The sequence below is a fragment of the Magallana gigas genome, chromosome 3, assembly GCF_963853765.1.
Source record: "Magallana gigas chromosome 3, xbMagGiga1.1, whole genome shotgun sequence".
Classification (NCBI taxonomy): Eukaryota; Metazoa; Mollusca; class Bivalvia; order Ostreida; family Ostreidae; genus Magallana; species Magallana gigas.
Window position 1 is genome coordinate 36,050,496 of NC_088855.1, and position 26,686 is coordinate 36,077,181.

The window sequence follows — 26,686 nt, forward strand, 5'->3', positions numbered from 1 at the left end:
ACTCTTAGTACTATCAATACTTTGATACAACATAGGTAGCATCTGGTTGTTTAATAGTTTTGGTTAAATGACATAAAGCGAACCACTTAAAAATCATTGATTTCAAAGAGGATGCTTCAAGTTGATCTTTAATAATCAAGCAAATCTTAAAGGGTATGTTTCCGAACATTAAAATCTTTGATGAGGAACAAACAAGTGTTACGTTTTTGTAAGCATTTAGGAATGCTCTTTACAGTTTAATTTTTCAAAAAGTGATGGAAGTGAATTGGCTGAACCTAATCTTGTATATTCATTGCAGTTAATTCCAGAAGGACATCATGCAGAGACTTTTAAGAGCCCTCCATGTAATAGCCTTAACCTTTTTATTATCTCTTCTATTTTGTACATTAATGTGATTTAAGTTTTTGTTATAAGCCTTGAAAATAATTATAACCTTGATTAAAAGGGTAGGAATACTGTTTTGCAATTTGTTCAATGAGATCAAGAACCATGGGCCGATTTGCTTAGGGATGCTTGTCGATGGAATGGGGTAAAAATCCCGGGCACAACCATATTTTAGTCCTTGATGTACTTTAAGGGAAATGGAAGAGTTAAAAGCATTTCATCATTTTCTTTCATTGCCGTCATAAATAAAGGACAGCAAAGTTGCAGCCACTTCAACAGTGTCACAAAAGATTGTTTGTGTCTTTTAGTAACATTTCGTTTATGTTTTATACATTTCTTGTGCCTATTTCATCGAGATGAATTTAATTGACTTTGCAATTGATTTCTATTAGGGTTTGTGGGATTTTTGAGATGTGGTGTTACATTACTTCTAAGCTCTCGGGAACTAGGAAGAATCCTTCAAAGAGATCAGATTCCCTTAATTTATAGAGAGCTGTCTATGTACTCGCCCTCTTTGTCATGTTGAGTGGCACGGAGAAAAATGACAAAAAGATTGCAGCTTTGTAAAAAGATCTCCTAGATTTTTAGACAATTAATTTTCTTCATCCACTTGGCAGCACTGTGACTCTGTATGTGGAATTGTGCTCAGGGTAATGCCTCTAGAGGGAGATGAATTGTCCACTAAAATTTGTTGGGAATGAAGAACTACAATCATTATGTTTAAATGTTTGGTTAGGGGTTCCGTCTTTGCAAAATTTCGAATGCATTTATAAATGATTTTAAAGAAAGTGCATGAATTGTCCACTAAAATTTGTTGGGAATGAAGAACTACAATCATTATGTTTAAATGTTTGGTTAGGGGTTCCGTCTTTGCAAAATTTCGAATGCATTTATAAATGATTTTAAAGAAAGTGCATGATTTCATTACATTTTTACTACTGCTTTTGTCAACACAAAAATAGTCCTTCAAATTAAACAATCGGTAGTTGAGATTCAGGACACCAAAAAGTGGTGGTTAGCCTGAGAAGGATAGCAAATTTACTAATTTTAAGCCACTACCAAAAACCACAGACACATGTTATGATAGAGAAATTCTTTTGCTCTTTATTTTAAAGTTTTTGAATCTATACATCTATATTAAAAAAATAGACTCGATTTTTTGGGCTTTAATACCGAGAAATTGGATGAGTACTGTCTTTTGACTATATATTTTAAACATCATTGGTAATTGAAGATTACCAATTTGTTTTTATTTTTTCTCAATCGAGCTTTGCTAATTAATAATCAAAGAAAATTCCTTTAAAAAATACGGAAATCATCTGAATTTTCTGGATTTTACAATTTTGCGCATGCACATTACATTCATGCTAAATCACGGGAGGCTCTTTAATTAATGTTTCCAAAATATCACATTTGTATGGATAAACTCAGAAACGATATTACAAATACGTGTAAATTTTCGTTGAAAATTTGTCATATATTCACCAAAGGAAATACTGGAGATAACTCTAACTCAGTGCATTTAATATGAAAAATCCCGAGAGTTCCAAATGTCAACATGGTGTGTAAATTCAAAGCGAGGAAAAAATTAAGTTGGTGAAAAGTGTTGAATTCTTCATTAGAATGAATTAAATTTTTAGATGAAAGATTTTTGTCCGTCGTCCGTCTGTCTGTCTGTCCGTCCGTCTGTAAACTTTTTACATTTTGAACTTCTTCTCTAAAACCGCTAATCCAATTTCAACCAAATTTGGCACAAAGCATCCTTATGGGAGGGCGAATATAAATTGCAGAAATAAAAGTCCGATCTGTATTCAAAGCTGAGAAAACCTTGAAACTGTAGAAAAAGGGGGGTGCATTTTAAAAAATCTTCTTCTCAAGAACTACCGAGGCAAATTCAACGTAGTTTAGCATAAATTATCCTTATGGGAAGGAAAATATAAATTGCAAAAATTAAGTGCTAATTCTGTTTCAAATCTGAGTTATTACGAAAATAATAATAAAGGAAAGGCGTGTTTCAGCTTCGCGTTCGGCATCCGGTAAAATGGGTAGGCAAGACTTGGTCTGGGCAAAAGAAAAGATTGGCAGTTATTAATCTGCCAATCTCATTATAATTTCAGGATATTTGATGGACCAGTATATTTGTATTCGCTGTAAATATTGTGCAAAATAATGCGTATTTGGAATTGACGATTGTCGATCTGCCCCGGCTTTTGTTTTGCCACGGCCCGGGTTTGCATACCCATTTTACCAAGACTCGTATTCCATACTTCTAAAACGAGGTTCTTTGTATAAAGCAGCCATGACATTATACGAAAAAGGGTCGATCTGACTATGATGAATTTGCTTGTTGTGCAACAGTTTGCGTATGAAGGGAAATTTTTGAAACATGCAAAATATATTGTTGCCGATTTTGTGAAGTAAATTGAGGCTAAATATTTCAATGCATTGACAGTTTTCACACATGACGTTGGTGTTAGCTTGTTTTGATTTTCGTTCCGTTTTCATTATTTATGCTTTGTAACCTGGGAACTATCGTCTGTATTTCGTGATTTTTACGTATCAAATCAAACAGAGACTTCGGTAAATCAAACAGTTAACTGTTTACCTGCGCAAATTAGGCAAAATCTGACGTATAAAAAAGTACTGAAATACAATTCATTCTATCGGTAATTCGGCAGTATCTTTTGCGTAATGGTAGATTAATGCAATAGGTTTTGTTGAGATGCTCGGCATTTTCTCGAGTTTATTCAGTTTAAATAGAGTTTGATATCGCTGACGGAAATATGTAGGTATATACATGTATATATATGATTCATTTCGAAAAAATAAATTGTGTTCCTTATTTGTTATAGTGCATGTTTCTTGTGTTTAATTGTTTACAATTTCTATTTAATAACCATATTTGAGTGTTAAGCTTCGAATTAAAAGCAAGATACAGAGATTTGCTCACAATTCTATGTTTGAACACAGATCTTAAAAACTTAAGATTAAAAAAGTAAAAAGTTTGTCAATATTTATTAAGACAATTTTCATAGTCTGTTCTTCCAGAAACCAACTTTAACAACTAATTGTATTGTAAACTTAACCTTTTTTTGTCATTATTACTCCTACTGTACATGTGATCCTGGACTGTGTTTATGTACATTTGTATAAACTGATTTTGAACCTCAAATACCAGTGAACTGGTCTTAAGTGAATAAAAGAATTGAAATCTTAGACCATTCTTTTTTTCCATTTTAAATGCTGAATAGGAAATACCAAGTTAAAAATCCTAAGCTGAATGTAATAAACTCATGTGAACAAAATATGACTCAAACTTAGGCGAACTGTGAGCTCTGTATCTTGCTTATAATTCTACGATTGACGCTGAAATTTTGGTTGAACATTAGAAATTCTATATGAATTAGAGTATGTTAAATACTTGTACAAACAAAATTAAAGAATGATATTCTGTATATACCTACTCTCTGGGGCCCCCTCTTTATACAATAAATAATGTGAAATTTACATCAATTTTGATAGTTTTTCAAACACGAGTAAATAAAAAAAAAATCTTTAAAACAGTTTCCATAGTTCTAACACATTTCTGTTGCGGAGATAAGTAATTATCGCTATTCCTAAGAAAATATCACAGCGGGAAATTATTCTGGTTTGTACGCGAGGTAAATAACAGTAATTTAATTATAATGGAGAAGACAACTTAAATTTTTGAATGTTTTAAATTTGAGGAATTGAGCACATTGAGGTACAATTTTCTTCTTCACATCTATACATGTAGTATTTTTTAAATAAAATACAATAACTATTATATTTTTTTTAAAAATACAATAAAAAAATGTATCTATATGCTCTCATATATTTTGATCGCTTTACAAAGGGGGGGGGGGGGGGGGCAGAACGAATATATATAGGGAATTGGAAGTTAACAACTTAACAGTGTACACCTACCAAATGTTTAGTTTTATATCTTGCGTAGGATTTTCTTTTTCTTGTAAAAAATAGTATCTCATGAAGGTACAATGTCAAAGATTACGTGTATGCAAAAATAAGTGTAAAATTCGAATACTTGACAATATTTATTTTTTGTTATTCTACCGAGGGACCATATGGCACAATATCTTTTGAACGCCCATTGTTGCTCAGGTGAGCGATGTGGCCCCATGGGCCTCTTGTTTGTGAATAATTTGACTGTTATTTACAATGCAGCTTCATTCATTTTCTCCAAAATCGTTTTGGAGCGATTCTGCAATTTTTTGCTACGGCTTTACATATCGAAGGCATTTTAACCGTGGTGGAGGCCCGTCCCGAGATTTTTCAGTTAGATTTTTCAGTTAGATTTTTCTAACTAAGCAGAGTGTAGTGAATTTCATAGCATTATTGTACGCTTAAAGCTTGATTACGTAAATGACAACAATACGGCGTGTTGATGTATCTATTCCATAAATGTCCGATATCATATGTTATATGCCAACCCGTGCACGCACGGGTCAAAGTCTAGTATATATTATTATAACAGTAACTTGATCCAAAGGGTCAGATCAGGTCGAGTTACCAGGCGCAGATCATCAGATCAAACGAGACGTCATCTGGCTCTTTGGATCAAGTTACTGTTACAATGATAAATTTATTATATACCCTTGTCCATTTAAAAGTTTTGATAACAAAACTATCTTTTTAAAATCAATTGTATGACATTTATTTATATAACTTACCAAGCTATTTTTAAACGAACTTTTTTAAAACACACTAAAGTACAGACTTTATTTAATGTGTACTACGTCATCAGTTTCAGAGAGTGGTGATACGGAATCGGAAACCCACAGTGTGGAATCTGGAAAATCTGATCACACTCTGTAAAACTGACAATATCAAGAAAGGAAAATTGATGGGTATAAATAAAATTAGTTGTTGGCATATTAGTTATACCCCATTACTTATTTACTCTGCTTATGCAATAAAGGAGAGGCTCGCAACGTGTTTTTTTTTAAAACGGGTTTTCCAACGGAAAAAATCTGGTTATTAAAATGGTGAAAATGGCGGGCGGGCGGGCGGCTGCCAAAAGGGTACCCTCATTGTACGGATAACTCCTCCTACAGTTCTCAAGATAGGAAGTTGTTCTTTTGCAGATCAATTGTACTTATATTAGAGGTGTGCCTATTGCTAGGATTTTGATTTCTGATTATTTATGAAAAAAGTACCAGCTTTTGAACTTAGTCTTTTTTTGGCAAAATATTGCATATTTAGGGTACCCTCTTTGTACGGATAACTCCTCCTACGGGTTGACATGGATTATGGATACAGTTCACATAAAAGAAAACCTGGTTTGCTGTCACATTGACAGCTTTTCACTTGTTTTATCCTTAAGTAAATTTTATAACTGGGCTATACTGTTGATCATTTGACCATGTTTATTTCTCCATCCCCCCCCCCCCAAAAAAAAAAAGAAAGGAAAAAAGGTAACTTATTTCTCAATGTTCGAATGGCAGGATGATTGTGCTTTCTAATTTACTTACCTGCATGATCATCAACAACTGCATTGTATTATAACTTCTTCATTTGAAAAACATGAAGGATAATTATGAAATACCTATCATCAAGTATATGTATATAAAATGATGATTAAGAAAACGATAATGATGATTGGTACTAAGAAAAGATAATTTTATCATTGGTATTATGATGATAGTGTTTTTCTGATGAGTTTTTACATATATTTTTATAACAGGCATCCTGTTATTGTAAACTGCTGAACCCAGAAGAAACATGCTGGCAGCTTATATCTTTGCAAACAAATAAACATTTTCTAAATATAATATATTAACTGGTATATTATAAAGATAAAACATGATAGTGTTATATTTTAGAGTTTTGTGCATAAGATATTTTGGTATCTTGTTATTAAAAACTGCTGATCTTTGCAAACCAAAGAAGGGTTGCAAAATTGAATTCTAGCTATTACATTGATTTAAAAGCTTGGATCATCCAACAAATATATATTTATTAGGGCCTGCTCTGCAGCCGACCTATACTGATCAGTCTGTCTGTTCGTTTATCCATCCATTTGTTCATGTGTCCGTTACTCTGGCATCCATCCATCTGTCTATAGACACAATTTTGTCCCCCCAATAAACTTTTTAACTGCTGCATTGAATAGTCTCAAAATTTGTACACATGTTCTTCACCATCTGAATATTTGCACCTGCAATGTTTTTTTAAGACAAGACAAGATTAATTTATTTTATAAGAGTTTTCATTTTCTTTATCCTATATATTGTACAATGGTGTTGAAAAGTAAGTTTTCAATTAATCAATACCAAACACTTTAAAATATACATTAAAATGAAGTGACCATGTAGTGCATTAACGGAAAAAAAATATCAAAACCATTGATATGGTTGTAGTGTTCTATCTGGCAATTTTAAAATTGTTGGTTATATTAAATTCTCCCTTTTAAATTTAAATAATGGATGTTTGCAGAATCTAATAATGTTTTGTGAGTTTCTTCAAGTTAGCAAAGTCATCAAAGGAAGTTATTGTCCTATGGGATCAATTATCTGAGAAATGGAGTTGCATTACAGGAAAATATGAGGAATATTTTGAAAAGACTATTGCATCCTGTTTAGGCCCAGATTAGAAAAATATTTAAGGTTTTATCCACAGAAAAGCGGGTTTGCAATTCTAGAATGATATTTTTATGTGTCAGTAACCTTAAGGATAAAATTATTTTAGTAGAATTTTTGAAATTCACATTTGCCCCAATTAATTAGCCTTGCGGGGGTATTAGTCTCATCTGACAGGACAGTTCTAGTTTTCCATTGGCAATATCTTTAGGGGTATTAAAGTTTGTATATGTGTTAAGTAGTTTCTTATATATTACTTTTTGGGTTTTGCAGTATATCCATGCATAATTTGTCAGTTGTTGATCATTTACAGTAAAATGCAAATAATAATGTGGCAGGGGTTAAATTGGCGATTTTGCTTCGTTATAAAGGTAATTCTTTTTACCTGTTAGCTTCATAAAATGTTTAAAACCCAAGTGGAATAAGAATAACTTCACTATAATTGTCAATTCATTATATGAGTGTTCGCTATATGTGGGTTTTACTGTAGTTTGTTTTAGTAATATATTCAGTTTTACAGAATTTGTTTTTGATTCATATAAACCAAAGCAGTGCATGTAGATAAGGGGTGTGTAATAAGCTAGAATTAAAGTTCTTAATCAAATGGAAACTTTCTAAGTCATAGGTTAGAGTCAAAGCCAAATTCTCTGAAATGCTTTTCATCCCAATGTCCATTATTAAAAGCAGGGCTCTGTGAGATAGTTACCACAATCGGTGTCTAGTTGATCGAGTTATAAATTGTTATCTGCATGTTTCACATGTACGTATATGTACGTGATTTTGATCATATTTTACATAGCATCAATTTCATTAAAATGATTTATTTTGAATAAGTGCTTAATACTGATAACAACTACCTCAATCTTTAAGAACTTTTAATCCTAGCTTGAACATTTTTATGGCATTATTACTTAATAGGACATCTTAGTTAAGAGAATTTCTAAGAATGGCTATGACCTCTGAGGTTTTCCTCTAGATGGTCTTAAAAAAAATTTCTTATATTTTATTTGCTAAGAATCTTTTTAAATATAATTTTAAGAAATTTTTGTAAACTTGCCTGAAGTAGCTTTTTGTGCACTTTAGGGGATAAAATATGTATTTTCCAATAGATAAAAAAAATGTTATAGCTTGTTGAATTGAGTTGAACAGATGTTATGAAATTTGCTGAGTATTGAAAATGAGGGCAAAAGAGGCGAAAATAAGATGGGGGCAAATAATTCTTGTTACTGCAGTTATGAAAAATTATAGTTCATGTATCTTTTATTATTTTTTCCAGAATTTTAATCCCTTTAGTCAATGACAAGGAAATGATTAGTTTCAATTTTTAGGATGAAAAATTATCTATGCCCTGGTACAGCAAAACTTGGTTATAACGAAGTCACTGGGACCTAAGAAATAACTTCGTTATATCCGTAATTCGTTATAACCGTATAAGAAATTCATTAAATTTACATAGCTGGGGATCCAAGATGACTTCGCTATATCCGTGAATTCGCAATGTCAGTGTTTGTACTAAACGAGTTTTACTATATATACATTTGACCATGATTGCAGGTGTGTGATGTTGACCCAGAAGTTGATACAAGGTGGAAATCACTCAAGAACCATGTAGAGACTGATGGAGTACACTATAATGACAAGGTGTCACCCAACAACTTGTCAAGAGGTAAGGAAACGGAGAGAGAGAGAGAGAGAGAGAGGAGAGAGAGATTTTTTTAGAACCAGAGAAGAAACAGTGTCTTAGAGCTACAAATCAAGTGTTATCAATGTGCAATTAGAAATTGGCCTTGTCCTTCATGATTGTCTATTGATCATTCATTGGCATTGGAAATATTCAACAAGAGCTGGGAAGTATGCAGTGTAGATGCAGCATCTAGCTGAGATACACAAACTATTTGTGATTATTGAATGACAATACACAATACATCAAATCAAAGAAAAAATGTCAGCTTTGTCTGGCAGTTAATACTTAAACCAAGTAAACACAAATATACATATCTGCCAACAACAGGGATGTCGTCAATCATACAAAAGTTAAGCTGGTTAATCTTGATATAACAGTTGCTACCTTTAGTTCAGATATAATTATAAATAAAAAAAAAAAGCATTGAAATCTGTAAAAATGCTGCTGTCAATGCAGAGCATAACAAGACTGTTGATGAAATAATCAGTATTAATGGGCTATTGGCAAGCATGACTTTCTATCTACTTCCTGAGTCAGGGCAATTACAGAGCGACGTTTCTCTGAAATAGTCACACAATGTGGGAGTGGGGGTGCAGTACCTTAACATGTAGGGCTGATGTTGACCAAATTAATGAATTGGCAAAACAGACTTTGATAGCAATCTTGTCTCCTGGTGCAGTATCAAAATATCAATCAGACAATTGATTGCAAAATTTTTTTCTTTCTCTTACTCTGTGGCAAGAAATTCATGACTTCTTCCTTTTTTGTCACTGTCATGAAATGTTGGAGCTGATGTCTTTTAAGTAGTAAATTAAGTGCTCACAGAAGAAGTTGTTTTCAGGTCTGGTGGGTAGTAAAAAAATAAAGGAAAAAAATTACGTTTTTTCACATAAAAATGGATAAATAAAGAATGTAAATTTGGAGGACAAGACATGCCTGCATTTACCACTGTTAATTCCCAGCTCTGGTATTTCTTGGCCAACCCTGATAATTTATGATGCATTAGTAGTGAATCCATTTTAAAATCTATAGCAAATTTCAAGGGACCAAAGTAAAAATATTGCTACAACTGTAATTTGTGATATCTTAATTAGTAATAAATTCAGAGGAAATAGTATTGCAAGTTGTTATAAGATAGTTCTTTAAATTATTGTAAATTTATTTAAAGTTACATTTTGTTTAATTTGAGGTTGATGTTTGTTCAAGACTTCTTAACACTGACTAGTTTAGCTTGTAAATGCCAGTGAGCACTATATTTGCCTTAAAAAATATATTGCTATAGGAATGATGAAATACTGTACAAGTTTTCCAGAAGAGGTCTTAAAATTATTCCCTTATAGCCATAAATTGATTAAAGTCATGTTTGTTGTATTTGTCAGTATTCTTTTAATAGGTCAATAAAAACAACTTTAATATTGCCAGCTAGGACATGAATAAAAATTTGTTATAGCTGTAAATTTGATGAATGCTATATTTGTGTTTGATAAATGCAAGTTTTTCTGAAAGTATTAAAGATATAAATTTTCTTTAATTTTATTTATTTAGAGTTATGACACATATCTTTTCATTTGGCAATACAAATTTACCATTGTACAACAAATGTATTGAAATAGAATAATCATTTCACTCAAAACTGATGTTATATAGTATGATAAGGTCATGCATTCAAGTCGTCTACAGATTTCTCTTTCACTTGTAAATATATAAGCACTTCCCTGTTCCAACATAATGTTAAATAATGATATGATTTCCTGAACACCGATTTTTTAAAGTATAAAGCTTGTTATTGTACCCTGAGGTTGTAATTTTGTAATCTACCTGCACCTTAATTGATATTTTGTTAATGAGCAGATTTTAGCACTAACCGATTTATCTTGAAACATTGACTTGCAAGGTAACTCTTAAAAAATTCCCTGTGTAAACCAGATTTTTTTTATTGTTGAGAATTGCTTATGAGTCATAAAAAGAACTATTGTATCATTTAGGAAATACTGAAGAGAATTAAGAGTTGATATTTTGCTTATCTTTGTCTCATTTAGGAAGCCGCTTAATCCTATGCACCATTTACAACATGTTATTTGTGTAATCCTACATGTATAAGTAGTGAAATAAGATAAATTCCTTCCATTATATTTCTCCTTGCCCCATCAAGCAAAGGATTGTGAATGAGGAGTTGTATTTATAGAAATAATGTTGATCTGTCTGTCCCCCTTGTAACCAAGTATCAGCTTCATACTTAAACAGGGCTGGATGGTCATGGCCATTTTTAGGCTATATTGATCATCTTGTGAAGAAAAGATTTGTTGAAAGATATAGAAATTTCTCATATTTCAAAGTTAGAATTTTCATAATTCCTTCACTTAATTATGACTAATGAAATCATACCTAAGGTTGATCTGATGGAAATTTGTTTACACTTCAACCTCCTTAATTCTTAGAGAAATTACATACTAGAAAACTTTTTTGTGTAAGTTATTTGAAGGTCAAAGTCATATTTAAAGAGGGCTCAATGGTTGTGGCCATTCTTAGACTGTAGTCTTTCAGTACTCTCAATACTTTGATTCTTCATATATAGGTAGTGCTTTAACGAAGCTTCCGGATTGAATAATAGTTTTAGTGATATAACATTAAGCATTTAGTATATATGCTGACTGATTGAAAAGCATTTACCGGTATTTAAAAAAAGGCAGCAATTGGTGTGTTAGTCCTAAATAACTGAATGACAGGTTTACTTTGAGTTTCATTCCACTGATATCAAAAGAATTTTGTTTTCTAAACTCATAAAAAACAGCACCTCAAAAAGATATTCTGTTGATTCCTTAATATTCTTATGCAAGTATTCCACCATTTTGTGTAAAATCTCAAAAATATGAAAACATACAACAAACTTTTATTCAGATTTCACACAATTCACAACATTAAACAAAAACAACAAAAGCAAGCTAGATTAATCAGCTAGATGTTACTAGTGTTGTGTTGGAATTTACATATATTAATTTCTAGCTCTTTGATTAGGAATCTTCAGTAGTAACATACCAAATTAAATTTAATTAAGATTAAATTGGTCTTTCTCTGATTTTTTTCTGACAGATACAGAGCATTCTTATAAAAGTAACAGGGAAGTTATTAAGAGAACGAATTGATTTTTCTTTCGCAGATTCTTGATAAGTGCAATAATGAGATCGTAGAATCTTGCAATCTATAATTGAAAAGACTGGCATAAATGAATTGATAGAGATTTTTTAATTAAAAGGGGCCTTGGGAAAATTCATTTTATAAGGATCGAAGCAATGATGGCTATTTTATGAACTCAAGGAAACAGTTGCTTATATATGAGGTTTTTTTTCTCAAATGGATCCCTTCCCTCTGTTGGTCTACTAAAAGGAGATAAACACAAGTTTTTTGATTTAGAAAATTTAAGGGCATATTAAAATTTTAAAAGACAAACACCACTACATTGAATTTTTTGAAATTGAATTTTTTATATTTTACCAATAAAACGTTTTAATCATGTCAGAGTAATAATGATGTCAATTACACGGACAGCTATAGGTCCCGGTTTAATAGAGAGTTTGTGCATTACCACAGTTGTATGTTGTTTTAAAAAAAAATAATTATATGATTTTATTAACCAAAATCTGAGAAATGTTGAGAATAGTGTATGCAAAATTTTAGATCTCGGCAGCAAGCTAAAGGATAATTTGAATAGCGCACCTGGAAAATTTCACTCAAATTAACAGTGAATTATTTGATTATGAAAGATATAATATTAAATAAGTGTACATATGTCAAATAAGCGAAAAATTGGCAGTTTTGGGGATTCGAACTTGGGATGTACAGATCACAAGCCGTACACTTTATCCACTCAGCTATGGAGTAAGTTACATGTTGCCATTAATAAAATCATTTTATTAAAACGAATGTTGTTTCTATCAGAGGTCAGCCATTTTGTGATGATGTGTTATTCTACCTTAATCAGGGCATCATAGTTCATGTTAAGGAATTATATAGAATCAAAGTACTGAAAGTACTGAGAGACAGAGGCATCATTGCTGAGGAGATTAATCTAATACCGTATTTTTCCGACGATTAGTCGGTATTTTTTTGCACCCGACTTATCGTCTTGTTCGACTTGTCGTAGGCTCGAGGTCAGAAAATTGTTAAAAATAGCATTAAAAATCTTGGTTTTAATCATCTTGAGTTGGCTGTGTGATTGAAAATTAAGTTGTTGAATTCACTGTTCATCTTTAATAATTATCATTTTCACTCATCTGTTAACACCAAAATACATAATAATAACAGTTATTAAAAAATGGTACATTGTCTTTAATCAATTAAAAGTTTTACCGTTCTGTTTTTATAAACACATCGTCAATGTATAAACACATCGTTTATGTATCACTAGTAGGAAGATAACATTGCGCAGTAAAATTGAAACCAAATTTGAATGGAAGAATATATTACAGTAGGTCCGGGGGTGTTTTTTAAATTTAATTATTTTATTAGTAAAGAGTTGTTAGTGGAAAGTATAAATCAGAAATATTTTATGGTCAAATTCCATCTTAAAATACGTAATCGGCAATTATCAATACTACTGTTTATACAATAGGCTGACACCGGTTGTGTTAATAATCTTGCCCTAAGGCTGAGATTTTTACAGCAATTTCACTCCCTGTGTTTATAAAGAGTACCATTATAAGAGTAATTATAGTTCATTGATTAATTGTTGTCCAATTCTTTGATTATTGTTAGATAATTTTTTTAGGAAACGTATGTATGTCGTATATCATCATTATCAAGTCGTACAAATGATCGATCTATTTCTAACAGTGTCTATGTAAAACAAAAGTGTGTAACTGCATTACTGGATACAAAGTAAACAAGTTTCATCAAATCATAGTAATTGCTAAGCTTTCTGCACTTGAGATCCCCCTTTGCAGTCCGACACGAGACAGGTGCATGCCTATGACACCGGAAATTGTTAAACAAACATTGACCACGCGCCGAGTCAACAGGTGGCTGGTTACGTAATGGCGAATACACTGGCGATAGTCAGAGTGGATAATTATTTTAATGCATGGGAATAAAATATTTCTGACAAAGTAAGTTTAGTTTTGCATAACACGCGATATTGGGAATTGTTTAAAATGCAAGCGACTTTGTAGATGTTGCCGGTATTTGAAAATATGATGCATATAAGTATAAAGTGTAATTGTTTGAATGTTAATCATTAATAATAATTGGTAGCAATATCGGGGACATCGTGGCATCATACACTGATAATGTCACTGTAGTTTTACACGCCATTTTGAAGTGATAAGATCGACGTATGGTCTGAAACGATGTATCATAGGATTTTGTTAAAATTTTGGCTAAAAATGAGCAATTCAACGAGTCGTCGGGAAAATACGGTAATTCCAAGTATTGAAGTACCGACGGGAGTTGATTTCATGATTGATATTTATCTTAAAATCAACGATATGTAATTTCGCATGCCAAGTAGTTTCCTATCCGTATTTGAATAACGCATGTTTTCATAATATAAATTTTTGGGCTTTTCCGACAATTTTAAGAATTCTAGGAAAACATCATATGAATCATGTTGCGTAATATTTAAAAATATAATAAATTCCATCAAACTATGTATCAGTAATGTAAATATTTCTGGAAAATTATATGGATCTAAGCAATATTTAACTATCATAATATTTAATGCTTCAAAATGCATTACATTGAATTTATCGATTATTTTTTAGAACAAGGTCTTGTCAGCGATGATGATTTGTGGTTAGGTCCAAACACAGTTTCACTTCCGGTTTGCCTAGAGTAACTGCATAGGAGAGTTGATAAAAATCAACTCCCAAAAATTATGGTTTTTTCTTCTTCAAATTTCAAGGTATAGAAGGTTTAGAGTATCAATTAAGAGTTTGAAATACTAAATACTACAGGACAGAAACTACTTTGCTAACATATGCTCTTTTATGGAATATGCAAAAACAAATTACAAACAAAAAAATATTTTGTTAGTTAGTACCTGATGATTCACAATATATACTAAAATTTATGATATATAATCAATGAAAACTTTTGAACAGTAAAATTTTTTCATATGAAAAAAATCGTTCCTGCTGAAAAACCCCTATGTTACATGTAGGTAATACATGCATGATCTCGATCTCGCATAGTTGTTGTTCTTTTTCTTTTGCAGAATGTACGATTCGATTGTAGAGAGTAATCAAATATATTTCTATTAGCATTTTAAAAAGTTATGGAGATGAAATATTTATATATAAGAGACGCAACAGCTCATTTTGCTCAATTTTGCTCAAATTTACCTTTGATTTAATCATTTCAGGCGGTCCAAAAAGTAAATATTGCTAGCTCAGCCTTTTGATCAACAGCTTAGCGCATCAACTGTAAACAATTCATCGTAACTTTCTGGGATGAAAATATTACGAATTTATACAGATTTTACTTGTGGTGTAAACAAAATTTAAGAGATATAAATTTAGAATTTCGGAAAAATATTTAAAACACAATTGCGAGCTTTTTTTGCTGTAAAAAGATTCAATCTTTCAGTATATGCACGACTTCTATTCTTTTATCTAACTATGTTTAAAAAGGGAAATATCCAAGATGAAGAGAATTCACTGTAATATCTCTTTAAAACTAAATTTAAAATAGTATACCGCAGTAGATCTTGAAATACCCCGTACTTCACTTTTAAAAGAAAATATGTACATTCTGTCAAATGTTTTTTACACTTTTTTCACGCGAAATTCTCTTATCAGCTTGCAAAAACAGACTGACTTCCCAACTTACTTTGAAATCGACAGCGCTGGCCTGACAATGCAGGATTAATCAAGCTTCACGTGGCCTGGGTACTCTACCTATGCAACACTGAATGTATGTGTGTGGGGGGGGGGGGGGGTTGCGTTAAAGGGTGTAATCTGAATGTTTAATTATTTGTTTCACTATCCTTATAGTAGGTTTAGTATGCATGCAAAGTAAAACTAAACTAAAATGTGCCATGCTTCTATCAAGGTTGTCTGTACTTAATTGGGGGAATACTCAAGTTCACATAGCAGTGGTTCAACTTGTTGAATAATCATTTTATTGGATCGATGCCGGGGGCGGGAGTGTAGCTATACATAGAAAGATATATCTCCGCAGGAGATTAATTGATTAATGTGCAAGTAATATACGATACAGATTAAGAACCACGCCGTGTTTATCCATTGAATCTCATAATTATTCAATATTTCGGTCAACACAAGATGGTTCTTGAGGAATCCTCATTATTTGATGTCACAGACAGGAAGCTGTATAAAAAGTATAAATAGCCACTAAACGATTACACACCATTGCTATTCTTAAACTCATGCATATTCATACTTACTTGGAATTTGACATATGGACTAAAATTTCGAGAGAAACAATGTTTATTGATCGTTTTATGTATAGTTCTATTTATTGTAATTGCAAATAAGATATTTATTTCAATAAAAATATTGAAATATGAATCCCAAACGAATATTGCAATTTTTGCCGCTAGGTGGTGTCCGTCAAATCCACTATCGACGTCACATGTGAGCTGACCGGTAGTAATAGAGGAGGCTCATAGAGCCTCCGTCTAAAAATGAAGTTGTCAAGATATTTTGATTAATTTGTAAGGATATTATTTACTTGCTTTGGCATTTATTCAGCCAGGTCATGGTTTAAAGATGTTCCAAAAAGTATATACATCAAAGTTATAACTTCATGTACAAGGACACATAAAAAATAATATGTCAGGTCAGGCTCTAGCTGGCATACAAATGATCATCATGGAATGTGCAGATGGGTTAAACTTTATTTGCCCATGTTAATTGAGAACAGATAACTTGTACTCTTGGAATCTCTGTGCCAATAACTTGTCTAGTTTTGCTGGATTTGATTTTTCACGGACTACAAGAATTTTAAGTATCCAATTCATCATTTCACCTTTTGGATTAGTTGAACAATTGATATTTTATTTCTTCCAGGTGCTTCATTCATTATATCAATAGATTTTTATTCACTAGTATGTTTTTTGTGAAATTAATCATCTTTTGAGGCAAATATTAGGGTTTCATAAATCAGATGTATTCAGAGTAAACGTGCAGTGAAAAAACAATGTACAAAAATTGGCAATAACATGGCAAGAGCATTGGATTTATTAGATTTCTTTGTATGTTTTTATAGAGATAAACTCATCTCAGGTTTTTTAATATATGTAATTGAAATTTTGTAAATAAATAACATGTATTGATTCATCAAAGGGGAGTGGATGGTGCCTTCAGTATTACTCCTGTTAAGCTTCCACCTTCACAAACAACAGATGATCTTTCCTCAACTTTGCACAACTGGCTACTAAATTGATTCAGTTTTCTCTGAACTTGCGTATCTTGTATTTGCTGTATCACAGTATATTAATCTGTCAATATCAGATTTTGTAGATCATAGAATTAAAATAATTTGACACATTCAGAACATTTGGTGGTGTCATCAGGCATTTATTGAATATTTTATCATAGGGAAGGATTTTTGTTCATCACAGCAGTATCTTGCTGTCAGTCAGATAGCTGCACATAGAACTGTGATAAAGGAAAGCTTGAGAAACAATGATTGTAAATCGATATTTACTATAGAAGCCTTGTGAAATTCATCGACATATTTGGTCAGATTGTTGTCTCCATCATTTTGCTCATAGAGCTTTAAAAACTAATGCAAGTGGTTGTCTTCTTCTTGTCTCACAATCATTGACAGTTCGGTATTTTGAAACTTCACTTTTTGAAATGCTCACAACTAAAGGCTTTTTATTTGTCTGTGACGCAAGTTTGTTTTAAAGCAAACAAAAACTTGCTGCATATTTTCTGCTCCATGTATTGTTGTAAATGTTGATTGAATTCAATGTAGAAATCTAGGTTAAATGCTTTACAAATTGGAAACAGTAAAAGTTCCTTGACACAGTTTTAGATGCCCTCTACAAGCTCACCTGATCAGCTTTTCTGATCACCTTTTGCCCATATATCTGCCTATTCATAAACTTTTTTACATTTTTTTTTTTTTTTTTTTACATCTTCTCTAGAAATTTAACCGAACTTTGCGCAAGTTTCTTTCTGAATTAGGGGATCTAAATTGATAAAATAGAGAACAAAACCTTTTTCAAAGGGTAGATGATCATGAAAATGTGAACATGGGTCATTTTCTTAAGAATCCTCTCCTATCCACCATCCCAATATTGTGCAAACTTTAGGTTGTTTGAAAACAGGCGCTTTTCATCTAGCAATGACAGCTAATGCAAAAATCATTGAAAAATTCTTATTCCTCTTGGGAAAAAAAATTAAAATTCAGCTTTTTCAGTACAATATCTATTGACATTAATGTCAATGACCTTGAGGGATAAATACATGATGTCTGATAAAAGTAAAATCCCTGAAAATGGATCCTCTACTAATCCTTTTTAGACTTTCTAGAATGTTGAAAATCTAGGAAATATGATTAAAGTCCTAAATAACTATAAAGTACTCAGATCAGATTTCATTTATTTTATCATTATATTGATTCTGGAAATCTGTAGTTCATTGATGTTTTTATGTTGTTCTTTGATAATTACTTATTGAACTTTTTGCCCTTTCATACATTTTGCATTGTCATGTATTATAATCATCACTAAGAGGAAGTTTCGGGGAGCACATGCTATACCCCTGCATCAGCTTTACAGCAGCCAGACCTGGACTGCATTTTACAAAAGAACTTATGACAGAGTCGTAAATATTTTCAGCCTCATGGAATAATCTTGAATAAACAAAATTTTTATAAAAACCTTTATTAACAAGTATTTAAATTCGATATCCATAATTACATTTTACAGCCATTATAGTAAAGCATTGGTTAGATAGCGATCAATAAGCATTTATTAATTTGGTTGTAAGTCGTAAGTTCTTTTGAAAAATTCATCTTAGGTTAAAGATTTTAGAGCAGGTTCTGTATGTAAGTTATTACTTGTCCTTCCTTCACCAACTGGCATGACTGGTGCATCTGGGCATACTTATGGACTTAACAGACTTGGATGCTGAATCTAGGTCATGAATTTCAGTTGATGCTAAGTTTTATAAAGGTTTTTGGAGCAGGTTAAAGTTTTTGGAGCAGGTAGTCTTTGATGGCCATTTCTAAATTATTACTGGTCCTAACTTAAATAAACATGCATGGATGGTGTATCTTATGATACTTATGCCCTTGACTTGCTTCGATGCTTAATCTGAGCTACAGGTTTTGGATACTAAAAAAGGTTAAAGCAATATGAGCTGCAATTTTCGTGATTAATTTTTTTTTAACGAAAATGTTATTTTCTACTAAAATGACAAAAATATCATGGTTTTTAAATTTCTTTACATCATATAATTTTGTAACATAATAGTTTTTGATATGATATTGTATAATATGATATTGACAATGTATGACACAAAATTGTATCATATGATACAATATTTTATCATATGATATGTTTTTAAAATAAAGGTTTATCTTTCTTTTTTTTTTAACGATCCGTATAAAAGACATCTTTTTCTTAGCTTTTAATCAAAACTTGAAGGGAATATTAACTACAATGTACATGCCTATAATGTTTCCCATTTATGAATGCTTCGAATCCACACACAGCTATTTGATTTTGCATCATATGATTTTTTAGCTCACCGAGACGAAGTCAAGGAGAGCTTATGCTATACCCTCGGCGTCGGCGTCGGCGGTGGTGTCGGCATCGGCGTCCGGACCTGGTTAAAGTTTTTGTTGCAGGTCCTGTATCTAAGCTATTACTTGTCCTGTCTTCACCAAACTTGCATGGATGATGCATCTGGACCTACTTATGGACTTGAAAGACTTGGATGCTGAATCTGGGTCCTAAATTTCAGATGCTGGAGGAGGTTAAGGTTGTTGGACCAGGTTAAAGTTTTTGTTGCAGGTGCCCTTTGATAGCAAAATCTAAGTTACTGCTGGTCCATACTTCACCAAACTTGCATGGATGGTGTGTCTTATGATACTGATGCACCAGACAGGTTTGAGTGCTGAATCTGAGCTATAGGTTTCGGATGCTGGAGGAGGTTAAGGTTTTTGGAGCAGGTTAAAGTTTTTGTTGCAGGTGCCCATTGATAGCAATATCTAAGTTACTACTGGTCCTAACTTCACCAAACTTGTATTGATGACGCGTCTTATGATACTGATGCACCTGACAAGCTTGAATGCTGAATATGAGCCATAGGTTTCGGATGCTGGAAGAGGTTAAGGTTTTTAGAGCTGGTTAAAGTATTTGTTGCAGGTGCCCTCTGATGATTATATCTTAGTTACTACTGGTCCTAACTTCACCAAACTTGTATGGATCGTGCGTCTTATGATACTGATGCACCTGACAAGCTTGAATGCTGAATCTGAGCAATAGGATTCGGATGCTGGAGGAGGTTAAGGTTTTAAGAGCTGGTTAAATAAAGTTTTTGAAACAGGTGCCCTCTGATGATGATATCTTAGTTATTACTTGTCCTTACTTCACCAGACTTCCATGGATGGTGTGTCTTCTGATACTGATGCACCTGACAGGCTTGAATGCTGAGTGTGAGCCATAGGTTTCGGATGCTGGATAAAATTAAGTTTTTTGGAACAGGTCACATGTTTAATAGATGATAGTACTATTTCAAACTTGCATAGTTGATTTAACTGTAATATGAATGAATCGCAGAGGTAGCTTCAGATGCAGAGCTTGATCTCCATTATCAAGGATGCTTAAAAATAAATCTTAGTTATTACAGGTCCTAACTTCACCAAACTTGAATGGATGGTGTGTCTTATGATACAGATGCACCTGACAGGCATGGATCCTGAATCTGAGCCATAGGTTGCGGATGCTGGAGGAAGTAAAGGTTTTAATTGCTAGTGTCCTCTGATGATGATATCTTAGTTATTACTGGTCCAAACTTCACCAAACAATATTGTATATTCTATAATATTGTATCATACAATATTGTATAATATGATATTGGTTTAAGTAATATAGAATTATATCACATGAAATTGTATTATATGATATTGTAATATTATATAATATTGTATCATACAATATTGTATGATATGATATTGGTTTATATGATATATTATCATATCACATGAAATTGTATTATATGATATTGTAATATATATTATTGTGTCATATGATAAAATATGTATAATATAATAATGTATTTTATAATATTTTACTTTATCACATAATATTGTATCATTTGATAAGATACAATGTTGGAATCAAATTATATTGTATTATATGATATTATAATCTCATATAATGTATCAAATATGTTTCAGTGTCATTCAATACAATATCATACTATATTATACAATATAATATCATGTGTCAATGTTATGATGTATTATGTTATATGATATTGTAATATAATACTATATTGTATTATATTTTATGATATTGTATTATGTGAACAAATACAATAAGGTATAACACAATACAATGTCATATCATACGTTACAATATCATATCTCATTATTGTTTATTATGGTATTTTATTGTATTATATGATATATATTATAAATATGACATGATGCAATATTTAATTTTATATCATTGAATTGATTAACATATGAACATATGATTATCATAAAAAAAAATATCCTGATGATATACGATATTTTGTCAAAACAGAATCCATGAATATCCAAGATTATAAAGTATGATTTTCATATAAAATGATAAAGGTGGTCTTATGAAGGTGATGTCTCATAAGGGTGATGCTCCGTCTCGGTGAGCTTAGTAATCTATGATTACCTATGTTTTTATTATAATATATCCTATGTATCATATGATATATCATATGATATATTTAATATTGTGTATTATGATAAATGGTGTATCATATGATACAAGTTTAAAATTGTAAATGATAACACAGTACAATCTATCATGGCATTCCATATGTGATGCTTTTTACACATATAAATATATACAGTAATAAAGGTGGTCTCAAAAAGATGATGCCTTGTCCCAGTGAGTTCTATTATTCTTTATTACCTAGGTTTTAATTCAGCTAGCACTTAAGATTATATTTGATTTTTATTCAATGGTGTCCACTTTATAAGCAAGTCACAGACCTACATAACCTCATATAGGAAAAAGATGTGGAACTTTTTACTTTGAAATCCTTAATACTACAGCTAAGGTCTTTTATATCAAGTACTTACAACATAGCTCACTTCATTGTCACATTTAAATATCTGCAAATCTAATGTGATATTTGGCAGATCGAATTGTTTGAGCTGTTACTCTCTGCTATTGAAAACTGGTAGTTAGCTCAAGCCCCTTTCACAATTGGCCCACGACCACTTTACACCACTTTGCGATCAAAATGAGCATGAGCTCTCGCATACGTTGCACGAGCCCTCGCTTACGTTGCACAAGCTCTCGCATTCGTTGCATACGTTTTACTGGTCGCATCAAGTCTCCTCTGAATAGTGGACATGCACACTATTCAGACGCGACCAAACGCGATCCAAATTATCGCAGTGCAACGCACGAACATTAGTACAAATGTTTTACAACGTTTTGTGTACTCGTAAGAGTGTTACACGATTTATAAAGATCGTAAGATAAATCGCTTGTGTTTATGCGTCTGTTTTGCGACCGTGAGACTGTTGCTCAACATGTCTCATGTAATATTGGAACGTTTTACTATCATTGCACAAATTACCAGCCTCAATATGCCATGCTTTGCTACTAGTATATATACCATGTTTCATATATTCTCTGTGTAAGAACAAAATTTACAATATACATTTATTGCATAATGGTGAAGGAAATACATGTATGAAGATTTATTTCCTTAAGAAAAATCATATTTCCCGATGGCTTTGCCTGAAAAAGAATTGTTTTTTTCTGGGGAATAAATCTTCATAGTCTCTGAGCGTTTTATTATACCCCTGCTCCGAAGGCATGCCATATGGTGGGATGTATTTTTGTACCAATCGGACGTCAACTTCCTGTTAAATGAGTACTTTGTTTATTTTAGCCAAAATTTTCAAACAAATTTTCGTCAAAGATTTCTCAGCAGCTATTTCTCGCAGATGCTTGTAATTTTAACACACTATTTGTTTAGGCATGCCATATTGTGGGATATATTTCTGTACCAATCGGATGCCAGCTTTTTGTTAAATGTCGACTTTGCTTATTTTGCATATTCACATCAGAGCGGGGGTATCACTAGTGAGCATTGGCTCACAGATATCTTGTTATACTAAGCAACATATGATTACACAAAATACGTTGATTTCTAATGATGTTTGACTTTCCAACAGTCACAACATTAACGTCGTGATTGTTTGATTTTCCATGTACAGTGGTAACAATGTTATTGTTGACAAGCCAATCGTGTTAAATAGTTCGTGTAACGTGGGTGATCATTTGGTAACATGCGGGATCGTGCGTGTATCAGGAAAATTGGTTTGCGTTTTTTACCGTGCGTGATCGTGCGTTTTTTTCGTTTTGTAACCTTTTTTACGGAATGCCAGGATTTATTCTGAAAGCAACGACAAGTAGTTTTTGTAAAACAATGTGAATTTAAACCTTTTTAATAGAAGAACATTGATTCTCTCTTTTTTTGTAGAAGAAAATGCATTCACTCTTTCGTCATTAAATACATTTAGTAAGTATTTCCATAGCTCATTCAATCCTTTGTTTGGTCGAGTTAGTTTTGCATAATTTTATAATCAGCCTATATCAAGCATTTATTGTGTCTTGACACATAATTTTAATCATATTAGCAAGAGCGACACGTTGAATGAAAGCGGTCAAGCTTACCCATGCCCCATTTTAAACTAAACGATTATTCCCAAGGTTTTTCTTTCAAATGAGAATACGATACGCATTCCTATCTGGTACATTGTATAATTATTTGTTTGAAATGTAATTTATTTAGACGCTTTAAAATTTAGAATATATAGAAATTAATCAATTATGTACAGTAAATTATGAAAATATTGGATGTGAAAAATTTAAATTCTATGGAACAAGGTAACAATATTACCTGTATCCCTCATAATTAAATCGTACGTAAGGGAATTGGATAACATAAACAGTCAACTCGTATGTAAATAATTTTGAGTAGTTTATGCATTATCTTCATTTCTTTTACACTTATTTTTTTTTAACTTATGATTGAAGTTAATATTCGTTATGGAAACAAAAAAATTAATTTGTGTGTGAATCCTATATATTTGTGTATGAATGTGTAAAATTGTTTACTCGTTAAATATAAAACAGTGCATGTCTAAAGTACATGCCCCTTTTCAATAAAACACATACATAAAGCAATGCAAATTAAAGCAATACGTTTCCTTAATTCTATATATAATCCTAAAAATTATTTTTGATTTTGCGTGTTTAATGGTGTAGAATCGTTCAGTTGCGTGTTTTATCGTTTTTGTTTGTGTATCATGAAAATTCAGTAAGTAAGTGATAGTCCGTGTATAGTGTGTGATCGTTTGTGTATTGTGCGTGATCGTTTGTGTATCAGAATCGTGCGTGTTGTTTGTCAACAATAATGTTGCTACCACTGTAACTGTCTCACTTTTCTTTTATAAATCATAGTTAAGTTGGTTCTGAGATATAAAGAGAATCATAATAATTAAATATTTTTGATTTGATCATATTTGTCTACATCGAATGCTCATATCGGCTTTTTCATTCTCATGACATCGCCCTGTCACATGGCTTTTGAAACCAATCAGATATAATAGAATAATCATATTAAGGTATAAGGCCTAATGATAAATCTGAATTTTTCTCGCTTTCAACTATGTCTACTGAATATGGGCAGTGTATGTAATACCCCCTCTGACTCGCACGATCATTCGTCCCATTGAACGCATAATCGCCGTCCAATCACAATGGCGCACATTCAATCGTCCGATCACCTAGTATCTCGCGCGTTCCTATCTTATTATCTTTCAACAGTTGCTTTTATTGTACAACAGTCGCATACAGACACAAGATTCAATGCGTTTACATCGCACAACGCTCGCTTAGATCATGCGAAATTCATACGAATACTTTTTTCATATGCGATTATTTCGGCAACAATTAACGATTCATATCTAATTTTTTCGGTCGCATGAATATTTGGTCGCTTCTGCTCGTGCGCCAATTGTGAAAGGGGCTTTATAAAAATTTACTGATTATGTGAGTTTTTGCCAGTTTATTGAGACATTTTTATTATACAAAGGCTTTCTTTTTTACCTGTACAAACTTTAAGGTGGTATGGGACACTTCCATGTTGTGATGTATTGTTTATCGAAATAAATAATAAAATAAAGTGTAATTATATAAGTAGTTTCCTTCCAAAAATGGTCACCTAACTCCGTAGCGCAGTGGGTTAGAGGGTTTACTACGAACCTGTAAGTCAAGAGTTCGAATCCCGCTGGGGGTTTTACAATTTTTACCAGTTCAAATATTTTTAAAAGCTATTTTTTGGTTAAATATTATAAAATTTGAAAATTCTAAACCGGTGAAAGTTTTTCAATTATATAGTACTTTATTTCACATTAATATCGACAGATGTCCCATACCACATTAAAATGATTCTGCATGTCAATCAAGTTTGAAACAATAATAGCGCCCAGTTTGATTGACATGATCGTCTGAGCGTGATCTGACTAGGTCTGTGGAATTCTGTTTACTAGCAAATAACAACATTATCTTTGTTGTCTTCCATCAAGTTTTTAAAGGGGAAAATAAGAATTTGATTTTTAATACTATCGAAATTGATAATGAAAATTAATCATTTAGTAACCTTGAAATTTGACAATTTATATTTGAATTTGGATGACATAATTTCCACAAAGATGAGCAGCTCCAAAATGTATCAAATTTTCTTTTTAAAACAAACTTATGAGCTTTTAAAGCTTTATTTACTGGTAAAATAGGCCATTGGGACATGGCGCATGAGTTCTGAAACAACTCCATTGTCATAGTAACAAGACGGTCTTTGCATTCCGAATTTTATTGTTCGCATGGTTTTCTTAACATACTTTATTGTTAAGTGCTAAACACAGTGTACTACTCTATATTTTTAAAGCAGAATTAATTTACTTTAATTATTCACTTGTGCTTTATGCATGTGAGTTAAGAGAAAATTTGGACTACAGACTTCAATTGAGAATGTACAGTCAAACTGTTAGATTGGATAAATTCTATATAAAAGTGCACTTCATAGGGACATACATGTATAGACTAATAAGATATTCCAACCAATACCAATTCTGATTAGTAATTATTTATTTCCTGTGTATTAATTTGCTTCCTGTGAATATAGCAGTAATCATGACCGCAGGTAGAGTGCAAGCCCCCGAGGCTTTCACACGTACCTCTAAAAAATAAGCCCTGCCCCACCTGAAGTTTACCACCCTGTAAAATTTTTCAGCCTTGAAGGCATTTTTAATAGTCAACTGAAATTTGTGAGTCAGTTGTTGGGTTATAAGTGAGATACAGAGCTCACAGTTCTTTAATATATAAACAAAGTTCATGTCATGTTTTTAGCTCACCTGAGCCAGGGGCTCAAGTGAGCTTTTCTGATCACAATTTGTCCGTTGTCTGTCGTTGTCGTCGTTGTCGTTGTTAACTTTTCACATTTTCATCTTCTTCTCAAGAACCACTGGACAGATTTCAACCAAATTTGGCACAAAGCACCACTAGGTGAAGGGGATTCAAGTTTGTTCAAATGAAGTGCCACGCCCTTTTTAAAGGGGAGATAATTGAGAATTATTAAAAATTTGTTGGTATTTTTCAAAAATCTTCTTCTCAAAAACTATTCAGCCGGAAAAGCTTAAACTTGTGTGGAGGCATCCTCAGGTAGTGTAGATTCACGTTTGTTCAAATCATGGTCCCCGGGGGTAGGGATGGGCCACAAGAGGGGGATCAAGTTTTACA

General features: G+C 32.2%; 1 protein-coding gene across 1 annotated transcript in view; it reads left to right on the forward strand.

Annotated features, from left to right (window-relative positions):
* Positions 1 to 26,686, forward strand: part of LOC105341532 (ATP-dependent RNA helicase DDX1) — a 98,824-nt gene that overhangs the window by 44,313 nt on the left and 27,825 nt on the right. Inside the window, exon 20 of the mRNA XM_034480004.2 lies at positions 8,559 to 8,670. Within this exon, the coding sequence (XP_034335895.2) occupies positions 8,559 to 8,670 (112 nt within the window). The remainder of the gene's footprint in view (positions 1 to 8,558; positions 8,671 to 26,686) is intronic.